This window comes from Schistocerca piceifrons, chromosome 3, assembly GCF_021461385.2.
Source record: "Schistocerca piceifrons isolate TAMUIC-IGC-003096 chromosome 3, iqSchPice1.1, whole genome shotgun sequence".
NCBI lineage: Eukaryota > Metazoa > Arthropoda > Insecta > Orthoptera > Acrididae > Schistocerca > Schistocerca piceifrons.
This window is the reverse complement of record NC_060140.1, coordinates 535,417,069-535,430,573: the sequence shown is the minus strand read 5'-3', so window position 1 is coordinate 535,430,573 and position 13,505 is coordinate 535,417,069. Positions and strand designations below refer to the sequence as shown.

General features: G+C 46.0%; 1 protein-coding gene across 1 annotated transcript in view; it reads left to right on the top strand.

Moving 5' to 3' along the window:
* Nucleotides 1-13,505, top strand: part of LOC124789415 (juvenile hormone esterase-like) — a 120,900-nt gene that overhangs the window by 51,586 nt on the left and 55,809 nt on the right. The window contains exon 4 of the mRNA XM_047256760.1: nt 1,859-2,044. Within this exon, the coding sequence (XP_047112716.1) occupies nt 1,859-2,044 (186 nt within the window). The remainder of the gene's footprint in view (nt 1-1,858; nt 2,045-13,505) is intronic.

Sequence of the window (13,505 nt, the reverse complement as noted above, 5' to 3'; positions counted from 1 at the left end):
AGGGCACGGCCGACTTCTTTCCCTAATCCGATGGGACGGATACTGCTGTTTGGTCCCCTCCCCCAAATCCATCACCACCACCAATACCATTATTGTAAAACTGTCTTAAACGCAAAAAATTATGCTTTTGCTTTTAAGTAAAAGCATTTTCTTTTCAGTGTGTGTGCACGTTATTTTAGACTGCGGCAGGTTCAGGTTCGATTCCGGAAATGATTATTAATGTCCATATTGACCTTATGGCATATCTTAATAAAATAGTTTGTAGGAACGGAAACCCACATTTATGGGATTCACAGATTTAGAAAAATGGTTTCGCAGTCTTGACTGAAACACACTCATTGGAACCTTGAAATTACTGGAAATAAAATACGGGAAGGGAAAAGTCACCCCTAACTTGTATGGATGTCATAAAACCCGAAGGAAATGAAATAAGGCAATGAATGAGAAGAGAGTGAGTGTTGTAGCCTGTCCTTCATGTTGCTCAGTTTGTGAAAAGATCAAGCAGTAAAGGAAATTTAGCAGAAAATTTGGAAAGGAAACAAAATTCTGGGAAAAAAATAAAAAAAATTGAGGTCTGACGATGACATTCTAATTCTGGCAGAGACGACAAAGAAATTCTACTTGACTGTGAACCCCAGCCGTGAGAAATTAATCACACGTTTAGGAATTTTCTGCCAGTCTGAAAGATACATCCTGCACTCTTCCACTTTCGATAATTTGGTTTTGTTTCAACCCTAGCAAAAATAATGCATTTTCCATAACACTCATTGCCAGATGGAGGGGGGGGGGTGGATATTTCATGATCACCCTAGTAAAATTAAAGAAGAATAAAAGTTAAAATTGATTAATTGTTGTTTACTTATATCAACAACATACTTTTAAGAAGAGATACTGATATGTAGTTTGTGTCCAGAACCAGAAAATATCTTTTAACATAGTCTTAGCAATATCAACACACTCTCTGTAACGTGTAGTACCAGGAATTTGGCGGGGCATTTTAATGCCCACCATAAAAAGTTATAAAAATTCACATCTCGTCAATTGTTGTTTAATCGCAACATACTTTTTAAAGACACATTGATGCATAACCAGTGTTGTGAACCTGAAAATACTGAATATGACATTCATTGGCAATCTACTAGGGAAACTTGAATTTTTTGTTTTAAGTTTAACAGAAATATTTAAACAGTTGTCCTGTTTGGTAGAATTACTCATTAGAAACAATAAATATTCTTCAGAATTTTAAAATATAAAGTAACTGATAGTGTTACACTGTTTTCAGATGGTGAAGGTAAAGTACCCACCCCTCTTCCTCGGTATTGCGATGGTGAATACCGAGGAAATACAAATTTTGTTAAAGTCAAAAATAATTTTGTTAGCATCGCTACAGTAGAAAGGGGACGATGAAGAAAGGAGAGACAATTTATGATTCACATGTGTCATTTCCTTGTTTCTTGAAGACATCGTAATGTTTTACCGAGTAAGAACCAGATACTACAATCTCTGAAGTGGACGATATGTGCAGGTTCTTACAATGCTACCTCGTGGGACAGTGGCGCCCTGCCTGCCCCTCTCATTAATCACAGGCGAAGTAGGCTATCTGCTAAATAGCTCTGTTGCATGCATTCTGCCTATACACCAGCTGCTTGGCCACCCCTGCCCGCACGTGCTCGACCAGTGTTGTAGAATCGCATATGTTACAGCCTCTGCGACAGGAGTGACGGCATGTCAGCTGTCTGTTCACCCCTGCCCAGCTGTGCTCGTGTTCGCCCGACTACCATGTATTGCGCACGTGAGCTACTACAGCCTGTCAAGAGTTTCAAGTAGAAGACACGCCATAAAGTTGTGTGTTTCACAGGGTTCCTGAGTACGGGTGATGAAGTGGTTCCTGGTAATGCAGGCAACAAGGACCAGCAGCTGGCGCTGACCTGGGTGCAGAGGAACATCGCCAGCTTTGGCGGCGACCCTCAGCTGGTCACGCTGTTTGGGGAGAGTGCTGGTGCCATTTGTGCGTCCTTCCATTTGATGTCGCCGCTGTCTGCAGGTCAGTACACAATGATACTCTTACCCAGCTGTGCCTCTTACACCACTGACTGTTTGCACGTATTATAATGGTCATTGAAACTACAGAAAGTGCCTTAAACTGATAAATCATGCGTCTACATGGGTTTTTAACACGCCATGAAAGATAATAATTACAATTCTGCTACTATAGAAAGTACTCCTAGGTTTCTTTTGGAACTATTCTGTAAGGAAAATCAGTTTATTGAAACAGAAGCATTTATTCTTTATCATCTAAAAGAAAAGAGGTTATGTATGAGGATTCGAACATAGCAATATGATGAAATGTTGGTGTCTACAGGGATACGCAGGAGACAAAAGACACTGATTACAGAAAAAGAGGTTTGCTCTAAGAATATTTATTCGCTTGAAGCATTAAATCGAACAAAATTTCTTTTAATCCAACCCAGGTTGATGCGTATTGAGCTTTGAACACCTACAGCTGGTTTTCCATTGTCTGTTTTAATGATGCATTCTTAATTTGCATTTTCCTTTTTACATCTACATGTCTTGCGTTATTTTCCCTCAAAAGTATGAAAAAATGTCGAATGAAAGATAATGACGGTATGTTTTCAGTCATCAAAATTCTGCTGGCGTAAGGAAGGAATGAATGTTAGGGCCTAACGTCTCATTTACATTGATACCACTATACAAGGATGGAAACTGATGCAATGAATTAATATTTGTCAGAACTTGAACCCAGGTTTCCTGGTTACTAGGTAGATGAGTATCCAATACATCACCCTGGCATTGGGGCTGACACAGCTCATGAACTACTGTAAACCAATGCCCTCCATAGCATAAATTTCAATTCACACATCATGGAGGTGGAGGGCTACATTAGTCCATGTAGATATGTCAGCCACAAAGCCAGGGTGGCGTACTGGATACACATCTGCATAGTAAGCAGGAGACGAGGGATTCAAGTCCCGACCTTGGCACTAATTTTAATTCTAAGCTTTGGCTTCTATCCCTAGCGAAGATAAAGTTTAGACTCAAGTCTCGAGGTAAGTGTACTTCGGTCAGATATAATTAGAGACACAGCAAAAGCTAGGGCTGTGTGAAGAATGGGGAATAAACCGGTCATGAAAATTGAAGGAAACATCCTAGCATTTGCTTGTATCAATTTAGGGAAATCGTGACAAGCTTAAATCTGCATGGCCAGACAGGGATTAGAGCTGTCGTTCTCCCAAATGCAATGCGAGTCTTCTGTGATAACTAGAACATAATACAAAGTAGTGCTGTAATGAATAAAATAGTGTTGTTTAAATATATTGGTAGTTAATGACCGTGGCGGAATCAAAATATGAAAAGATTTTTCAGAAACCTCTTCCAGTTACTGATAGCATGTTAATTTGTTGTTGGGAAAGATACACCGATAAACCATCACTACATATCGCCTCTCAGCCACTGTAAGCTTAGTCAAGTCTGATAAAATGTCTCTGACCTGCTCTATGTAGGACATCTGGTATCAAAGCAGCAGGTACTTTACTTCCAAGGAGTAAGGGAGTGGTTGTGTGGGATAGACACATTAAATGGGGACTGCTGTTAGTGTTTTATTAATCTGAGCTGACAAAATTAAGGCAGTAGTTGTTATTAGCAAGGGAAACAAATTCTCTTTGTAAATCTACAAATATTATTAAATTGTTACAAAACCTTTTAATTTGCGTGGGCCACTGCTAACGAAAGTGGGAATATAGCAGAATATTAAGTGGAAAAGTAGTATCTATGTTTCAAACAGATCAAAAGCTGTGTGGAGGAGCACAAGAACTAGATCATTTTATATTGTTCATACTTCCACTTGCTCACCAAGTGGAAGTTTGAACAATATAAAATTGATTGCAGAAATCAATGTTGCAATCCACAACCAGATGACAGCATTGTTTAAAAAACCACTGGAGAAATATACTGCCTGAAAAAAGCCAATAACCCAGAAGACATGGTTAGATATCACAGTAACTTCCTACCATACACACTATCAGCAGGTATAGAGGTCAAAGAGTTGCATTTGTGTGTGACAGAATGGCCACCAGAGTTAATTAGTGTTGTTCATTTTTGGTGTTGTTACCAGGCCTGCACCAGTGGTCTCGGGGCGTCGGCTTTCAGCCATGTTACCGTGCGGACGGGCTCGGCGCGCCGGGCAGTGCTCCGCAGGTGGTGTTGTTTACCCGCTAGCGCGCGGTCGCGTCGTTGTATTGCCGTATAGTACCTGTTCCCACCCGACATGGCGTTCTCATATCGAAAAGCTACAATCAAACTAACGTTCAGCGCATCGTACACGAGACCGAAGGCCTATGAAATTGAACGGTTTCCACGAGACATCATGCACATAGAACCACAAGAACTGATAGGAATTCATCTGTCTATTGTAACCAGTACAGTGTACCTCAAACTGATTGACGAAGCGGCCTGCGACAGATTACTCCAACGATCTGCAAACGGCTTTCGCTTCTGTCATGCGGACTGTAATGTGATCGTGGTAGAAGTTGAGCATGCTGGTCTGGGGGTGCGTACCGTGCGCATCTTTGAACTACCGTTCGAAGTTCCTGCCAACCTAGTCGTTGATGTGCTGCGGCCATACGGCACAGTTCTGAGCCACACAGAGGAGAAACGGAACACATTCGAAACGTACCCTGTCCTTAACGGGGTACGACAAGTGCGCATAGAACTTAAGAAGCACGTTCCATCATATGTTTTCGTTGGTGGCTGCCGCGCAATTGTTATATATGATGGACAACCGAGGACCTGCTCGGGCTGCGCCCAGGAGGGCCATGTTAGAACTGAGTGTCTGCAGCGCCGCCTCGTTCAGGTGCCCCGCAATGAACTTCCCCAACGATCCACTATGACCTCTCTCCCGCTAACATATGTGGAGGCGGCACAACATGATGTGATGGATGATCAAAACCTGCTACCTCCCAAAGCCGCTGCCAGCTCTGTTGGAGAGTCAGCGCCGTCGACGACGCCGCAGCCCAACGGTGCAGGGGTTCCTACAGCCTCTGCCGACCGCAGCGTCGTGGACACCCAGCCATCGTCACTGTCGGGATCAGACACAGGGGTTCCTAGCGACCGAGACTGTGTCGAGCTCCGCCCTCCAGTGGATGTCGAATCTCGGACCCGAAAGCAAAAATCACCCAAGCGACACAAGAAGAGGCGATTGTCAGCTGAAGAACAGGACAGGGATGTGAAGCCGGCAGAAGACATCGAATTCGTTGACTCGCCCACAATTGCAACGGACTCCAGTGGCATCATTCACCAGAAGGTGCCTGAAGACAAGGAACACTCTCCTAAATCTGGTGGCCCAGAAAACGAGGCGCATTGCGTCGACTCCCAAAATGTGGACTCCTGTGAAAGCGACCAGCCCCTAATGACATCACAATCGTCTCTTGGTGATTGAGCAGACGATATGGAGGCAGATGATGCACAGCAAACATCGATATCTCCACCAGAGCCCATGGCCGACATTGAGCCCGGAGGGCTCTGTCAGTCAGGGACTCATACGGCACAGTAATGCACAGCGTGCAGGTGGATGGCTTTGTGGTGTGTGAGATCACTGTGGGCTTGCACCGGCACACTACCTCCGCCACTTGATATGTCTCAGTCATACCGTGTGGGAACAGTCAATGTAAATGGTGTCCACTCCACTGTCAAGACCCGCGTGTTACACGACATGATCAGAGCGGCAGACTTGGACATTGCCCTTCTCCAGGAGGTCCGACCCGAGCTGCGTTTAGACCTATATGGCTACACCACGTACAGCCTATCCGTAGGTGATGGCGCAGGAGGAACGGCCATCCTTCTCCGAGATGGCATAGATGCGACGGACGCGACGTACTTGCCGAACGGGCGAGGCATCGCACTCACACTTGGCGCAGTCCGCCTCATTAACGTCTACGCTCCCTCCGGCAATTCGCACCGTGGTGACAGACATGTCTTCTATTCGGAGGAGTTAGCCCCACTTTTGCAAGGAAATATGGATCATTACATAGTGGGCGGCGATTTTAACAGTGTTCTGCGGCCCGAGAACCAGATACCGCATTGCGTCCCATGCCCGGCTCTACAAGCATTGATACGTGACCTCGCGCTCCACGACACATGGCTCTTACATCATGGGACCCAGAGTGGATATACGCACTTTACCAGCCATTCTGCCAGTCGTCTGGACCGGATATACGTCTCGCGTGCCCTCCGCACAGCAACCCGTGATGCAGAACTCTGGCCGACGGCCTTCACGGACCATCTCGCGTACATCTGCACTGTCACCTTGCCCCGACAACTCACAAGACGCAGCAGGGGCCCGTGGACGCTGAACGTCTCCCTCCTTCGCGAGGAAGCGTGTCGGCGAGCAATCACTGACACGTGGCGTCGATGTATCGGGCGCCTGCCCATGTATGCTTCCACGTTGCTGTGGTGGCTGGGATGTGTCAAACCTGCACTCCGAAAGACCTTGATGGCCTACGGGCGTGACAGATCGAACTGGCAAAGGGTAACATCGGAATTTTACTTTACAGCGTTACGTGAGCTGGCGACGCAACCGCCGTCTCCCGAACGTCAGATGTCCGTACAACGCATCAAAGCTCGTCTGCATAGCATCAGGACAGAGCAGCTAGAAGGTGTCCGCATCCGTGCGCGAGTGCAAGACTGTATCCCCAACGAAACAGCGTCAGTGTATCAAATCGTGCGCGAGAGGCGCCACCGCAAACGTCAGCTCATTACGGCGGTAAACACGGAGGACGGCGGCCGTGCAGTGGAACAAACGGACATCGCGCACACGTTCGCCAGACACTATGGGACCTTGTACATGGAAGATCCGCGAAATGTACGTGATTATGACGAGCTGTTGCACGATTTTTTCGCCCCTCGGGACGTGGCACCCGATGATAGTCTGCTGTTGCCCGTTACGCTCGACGAGCTGACATCGGCCTTGGCACGTGGAGCACCGAACTAGTCGCCCGGACCGGACGGTTTACCCATGGAATTCTACCGCACTTTTTACCACCTTATGGGTGACAAGTTGCTCCAAATGTTTCAAGACCTGATCCGCCCTGATTTCACTGTCCCCACAGAATTCACAGAAGGCATCTTGATCCCAGTACCGAAACTGAATGGTGGTTGTAGGTGGCAGGATTTTCGCCCACTCACACTCCTCAACAACGACTACAAGATCTTCGCCCGTATCCTCAGCGCGCGTCTCCACACCGCTATCGGGAAAGCCATCCACACCGATCAGACATGTTTAGGTGGTGTCAGCAACATTCATACGGCGTTAGGAGCATACCGCGACGTAATTGCTTTAACGGCGGCCTGCAAAATACGAGGCGCCCTTGTCGCCGTAGATTTTGACCACGCATTCGACCGCGTCGACCACGGATTCTTGTGCGCAGTTTTGCTGCTCATGGGCCTCTCTCCGGAGTCTGCACAGGTGGTCCTTCGACTGGTCCACGGAGCGCGCTCCCGCATGATGGTCAACGGTTATCAGTCTGGTCACATTGTTGTTGGACGGTCAGTGCGACAAGGGTGCCCCTGTCGGGTATATTATTTGCTGCAGCGCTTGAACCAGCTTTACATGGTCTACGGCAGCGATTAACTGGTATCTCCTTGAGGGACCTGACCTTTTGTTGTGGTGCATTCGCCGATGACGTGGTGTTCCTGGCCAGATCAGACGATGAAATGCATATGGCGCTACAGTGGCTACGCTAGTACGGGGCGGTCGCTAGGAGCGTCATCAACGTGAAGAAGACAAAATACATGGATGTCGGAGGGGGGCTTTCCCACACAACGGCGGTGCCCTTTGACAAGGTGCCCGTACTCAAGTGTTTAGGAGTGCAATTCTATAGCAATGTCCGCCGCACGGCGGCGGCTACGTACCGCCGGCACCTACACCAGACACGTGCTCTGCTGCAGGACAACAAACTGCGTCGCTTGGATATGCTCCTCAGAACACCTATCTTGTCTCAAAACTGAACTATTTTGCGCATATCCTTCCCTTGACGGCTACGATGGCTGACAGATGTCAAGCACCATATGGACATTTCATAAGCACCGGTCTGGTTTTTAAAGTCCGATACGCCACCCTGACACTGCCGCAGCGGACGGGCGGTATCGGTTTTAATTCATGTATATAACCGTGCGCGATCGCTTTATCTCAACACTATGCATCGCAAGTGGACCTCTGCCCATGCCACTCTGACGGGCACCCTGATAGCGGAAGTGGCACCACACTCTCTGCGTCCCCCGGTTTCTGTAGGACACATTTCATCGGCACTCACCCACATCAGAGAGTTCTTGATTGACTTCAGCTACTTACGGTCAAAACTTCCGACGACACGGGAGCCCAGCTCAAAAGACTATTATCGCCTCTATCAACAGCAGCAACCTGTAAATACGGTCACCCACAGACATCCTGAAGTTGCCTGGAACACGGTGTGGCGAGCGGTACACACGCCTTTTCTACCTACGACGGTGCGTTCATTGTGGTACGTGGTTGTGAATGGGAAGTTCGCTACTCGTCAGAGGCTACATTCCATATACCTGACGGACGACCCCTTGTGTCCGACATGCTCAGTCGCTGACTCGTATGCACACCGTCTGACGTGTGCCGCGACCAGCGAGTGCTGGCTACTGACGCAACGCATGCTGGCATTACTCTTGCGGCGATTGCCGGAGCCTATCTCCCCTGAAGACGTATTGCGCCCCGACGGCGTATACTTTCCATCAACCAGAACGAACGCCGTTAACTGGCTAAAAGGCATGGCCGTTTACTGCATATTTTGCGATGCTCCCAAAGGCACACTCGATTTTTGGTCCCTATTGATGACGACACATGCAGCTTTCAGCAGCCACCCGAAGTACAGAACTCGTTTCGCAAATTATTTAGGTTCTTTATTTGCGGATCCTCCTGCTCACTGGGGCGTTCCGTGTATGAGACGCTGAAAATGAAGAAGAATCCTGGAGCATATTGATCCTCTACGGACGGAATAGGGGGGAACCCCTTCCAACAGACGAGAAGACGACGCGGACGCTCGGCAACGGCAGTTGTAGGATTTTTCTTTGTAATGAAACGACAATAAAACTATAATACAAAAAAAAGTTATAAAAATCAAAGAAATAAATTAAAAAAAACAACATCGACAAACCCACTACATCCTCTTCCTGATCCTTCGATCCTCGAACTCGAACACGTTGCTTGGGCGTGGCGGCGGGATGGCCAGGCTTCGTGTGTCGACCCCTGCCCTACCCGTCGTCCTGCTCCTGCAGCGGTTCATTAGATTAAAAAAAATGGGGGGCGGGGGGGGGGGGTAGCGTCTTTGATTCATAATAAAAAACGTCTTCGGTCCCGGATTCGATCCCCGCCACTGCCTAAATTTTGATAAATAATCAGCATTGGCGGCCGAAGACTTCCGGCATAAGAAGTCAGCCTCATTCTGCCAACGGCCTTGTCATAGAAGGCGGAGGAGCGGATAGAGGTTCAGGGCACTCTCTTGTCCTAGGGGTGGGAAATTGCACCTAAAGGCGGAAGAATCAGCAATGATCAACGACATGAGGATGCAGAAGGCAATGGAAACCACTGCATTAAAGACACGTAACGTGTATCCACAGGACATGTGGCCTGTAATTGAAGAAGTGTCATGATGATCTCTCCATTGGCAAAAGATTCCGGAATAGACCCCCATTCGGATCTCCGGGAGGAGACTGCAAGGGGGAGGTTACCATGAGAAAAAGATTGAATAATCAACGAAAGGATAACGTTCTACGAGTCGGGGCGTGGAATGTCAGAAGCTTGAACGTGGTAGGGAAACTAGAAAATCTGAAAAGGGGAAATGCAAAGGCTCAATCTAGATATAGTAGGGGTCAGTGAAGTGAAGTGGAAGGAAGACAAGGATTTCTGGTCAGATGAGAATCGGCTAATATCAACAGCAGCAGAAAATGGTATAACAGGTGTAGGATTCGTTATGATTAGGAAGGTAGAGCAGAGGGTGTGTTACTGTGAACAGTTCAGTGACCGGGTTGTTCTAATCAGAATCGACAGCAGACCAACACCGACAACGATAGTTCAGGTATACATGCCGACCTCGCAAGCTGAAGACGAACAGATAGAGAAAGTGTATGAGGATATTGAAAGGGTAATGCAGTATGTAAAGGGGGACGAAAATCTAATAGTCATGGGCGACTGGAATGCAGTTGTAGGGGAAGGAGTAGAAGAAAAGGTTACAGAAGAATATGGGCTTGGTACAAGGAATGATAGAGGAGAAAGACTAATTGAGTTCTGTAACAAGTTTCAGCTAGTAATACCGAATACCCTGTTCAAGAATCACAAGAGGACGAGGTGTACTTGGAAAAGGCCGGGAAATACGGGAAGATTTCAATTAGATTACATTATGGTGAGACAGAGATTCCGAAATCAGATACTGGATTGTAAGGCGTACCTAGGAGCAGATATAGACTCAGATCAAAATATATTAGTGATGAAGATTAGGCTGAAGTTCAAGACATTAGTCAGGAAGAATCAATACGCAAAGAAGTGGGATACGGAAGTACTAAGGAATGACGAGACACGTTTGAAGTTTTCTAACGCTATAGATACAGCAATAAGGAATAGCGCAGTAGGCAGTACAGTTGAAGAGGAATGGACACCTCTAAAAAGGGCCATCACAGAAGTTGGGAAGGAAAACATAGGCACAAGGAAGGTAGCTGCGAAGAAACCATGGGTAACAGAAGAAATACTTTAGTTGATTGATGAAAGGAGGAAGTACAAACATGTTTCGAGAAAATCAAGAATACAGAAATACAATTCGCTGAGGAATGAAATAAATACTAAGTGCAGGGAAGCTAAGACGAAATGGCTGCAAGAATAATGTGAAGACATCGAAATAGATACGATTGTCGGAAGGACAGACTCAGCGTACAGGAAAGTCAAAACAACCTTTGGTGACATTAAAAGCAACGGTGGTAACATTAAGAGTGCAACGAGAATTCCACTGTTAAATGCAGAGGAGAGAGCAGATAGGTGGAAAGAATACATTGAAAGCCTCTATGAGGGTGAAGATTTGTCTGATGTGATAGAAGAAGAAACAGGAGTCGATTTAGAAGAGATAGGGGATCCAGTATTAGAATCGGAATTTAAAAGAGCTTTGGAGGACTTACGGTCAAATAAAGCAGAAGGGATAGATAACATTCCATCAGAATTTCTAAAATCATTGGGGGAAGTGGCAACAAAACGACTATTCACGTTGGTGTGTAGAATATATGAGTCTGGCGATATACCATCTGACTTTCGGAAAAGCATCATCCACACAATTCCGAAGACGGCAAGGGCTGACAAGTGCGAGAATTATCGCACAATCAGCTTAACAGCTCATGCATCGAAGCTGCTTACAAGAATAATATACAGAAGAATGGAAAAGAAAATTGAGAATGCGCTAGGTGACGATCAGTTTGGCTTTAGGAAACGCAAAGGGGCGAGAGAGGCAATTCTGACGTTACGGCTAATAATGGAAGTAAGGCTAATGAAAAAACAAGACACTTTCATAGGATTTGTCGACCTGGAATAAGCGTTCGACAATATAAAATGGTGCAAGCTGTTCGAGATTCTGAAAAAAGTAGGGGAAGCTATAGGGAGAGACGGGTCATATACAATATGTACAACAACCAAGAGGGAATAATAAGAGTGGACGATCAAGAACGAACTGCTCGTATTAAGAAGGGTGTAAGACAAGGCTGTAGCCTTTCGCCCCTACTCTTCAATCTGTACTTCGAGGATGCAATGATGGAAATAAAAGAATGGTTCAGGAGTGGAATTAAAATACAAGGTGAAAGGATATCAATGATACGATTCGCTGATGACATTGCTATCCTGAGTGAAAGTGAAGAAGAATTAAATGATCTGCTGAACGGAATGAACAGCCTAATGAGTACACAGTATAGTTTGAGAGTAAATCGGAGAAAGACGAAGGTAATGAGAAGTAGTAGAAATGAGAACAGCGAGACACTGAACATCAGAATTGATGGTCACGAAGTCAATGAAGTTAAGGAATTATGCTACCTAGGCAGTAAAATAACCAATGACGGACGGAGCAAGGAGGACATCAAAAGCAGACTCGATATGGCAAAAAAGGCATTTCTGGCCAAGAGAAGTCTACTAATATCAAATACCGGCCTTTATTTGAGGAAGAAATTTCTGAGGATGTACGTCTGGAGTACAGCATTGTATGGTAGTGAAAAATGGACTGTGGGAAAACCAGAACAGAAGAGAATCGAAGCATTTGAGATGTGATGCTATAGACGAATGTTGAAACTTAGGTGGACTGATAAGGTAAGGAATGAGGAGGTTCTACGCAGAATCGGAGAGGAAAGGAATATGTGGAAAACACTGATAAGGAGAAGGGACAGGATGATAGGACATCTGCTAAGACATGAGGGAATGACTTCCATGGTACTAGAGGGAGCTGTAGAGGGCAAAAACTGTAGAGGAAGACAGAGATTGGAATACGTCAAGCAAATAATTGAGGACGTAGGTTGCAAGTGCTACTCTGATATGAAGAGGTTAGCACAGGAAAGGAATTCGTGGCGGGCCGCATCAAACCAGTCGGTAGACTGATGACCAAGAAAACCAGGCCTGATTAGCTATACAATGGGTGTGGACAGCATGGCAAATTGAGTGATCACTGTGAAGGCCACTGCAATGTTGGTAACTCGCTGAGACAGCGTTTTCAGATAGTGAAAGATTTTAGAGGGCGCTCATAGTCGGTCTTCACTAGGATAATTTGTCAAATCGTATAACATCTAAATCTGTGGGACATTCAATGGGACTAGCCCCCCCCACCCGATATTAAACTACATTGGAATGTTAGGGCAGAAATATTCGTCAATGATGTCTAATCATCAATATTTGCCATGTATCAAGTACATTTTAACCCCTTCAAATCTGCCTGCCATTGGAAAATAATGGACTCCCTGTAACTTTTGTGTCATCCGTCACCACTGATCGGAGACTATCAACAGAATGCCTACCGAATTACCACACCATCCATAGGCTGGCGTTAACACCAAAATACTAACAAGTACATTTGGAGTGGTGCCATGTTATAGAACCACAGATCGCCTATGTATGGTGTTCCGTTGTGTTCAGTGATGAATCACAGTTGTGCATTACACCAGATAACCTCTTTCAACGAGAATGGTGGTGACCTAGTGAGGAGTCCAATTCTTACAATGTTTTGGAGGAGCACAGTGGTATTACTCCTGGCCTTATGGCGTGAGAAATCATATGGTATTACCTCACATCACGGCTGGCAGCGAATGAGACAACAGTGACAGTAAACCCTACATCACGGACATCGTTCATCCTAGTGAGGTACCCCTTACATGACAGTATCGGGCTGCCATATTCAAAAAGATAATGACTGTCCAGCATGGCACATGTCTCTATAAAATGTACATGAGCTTGA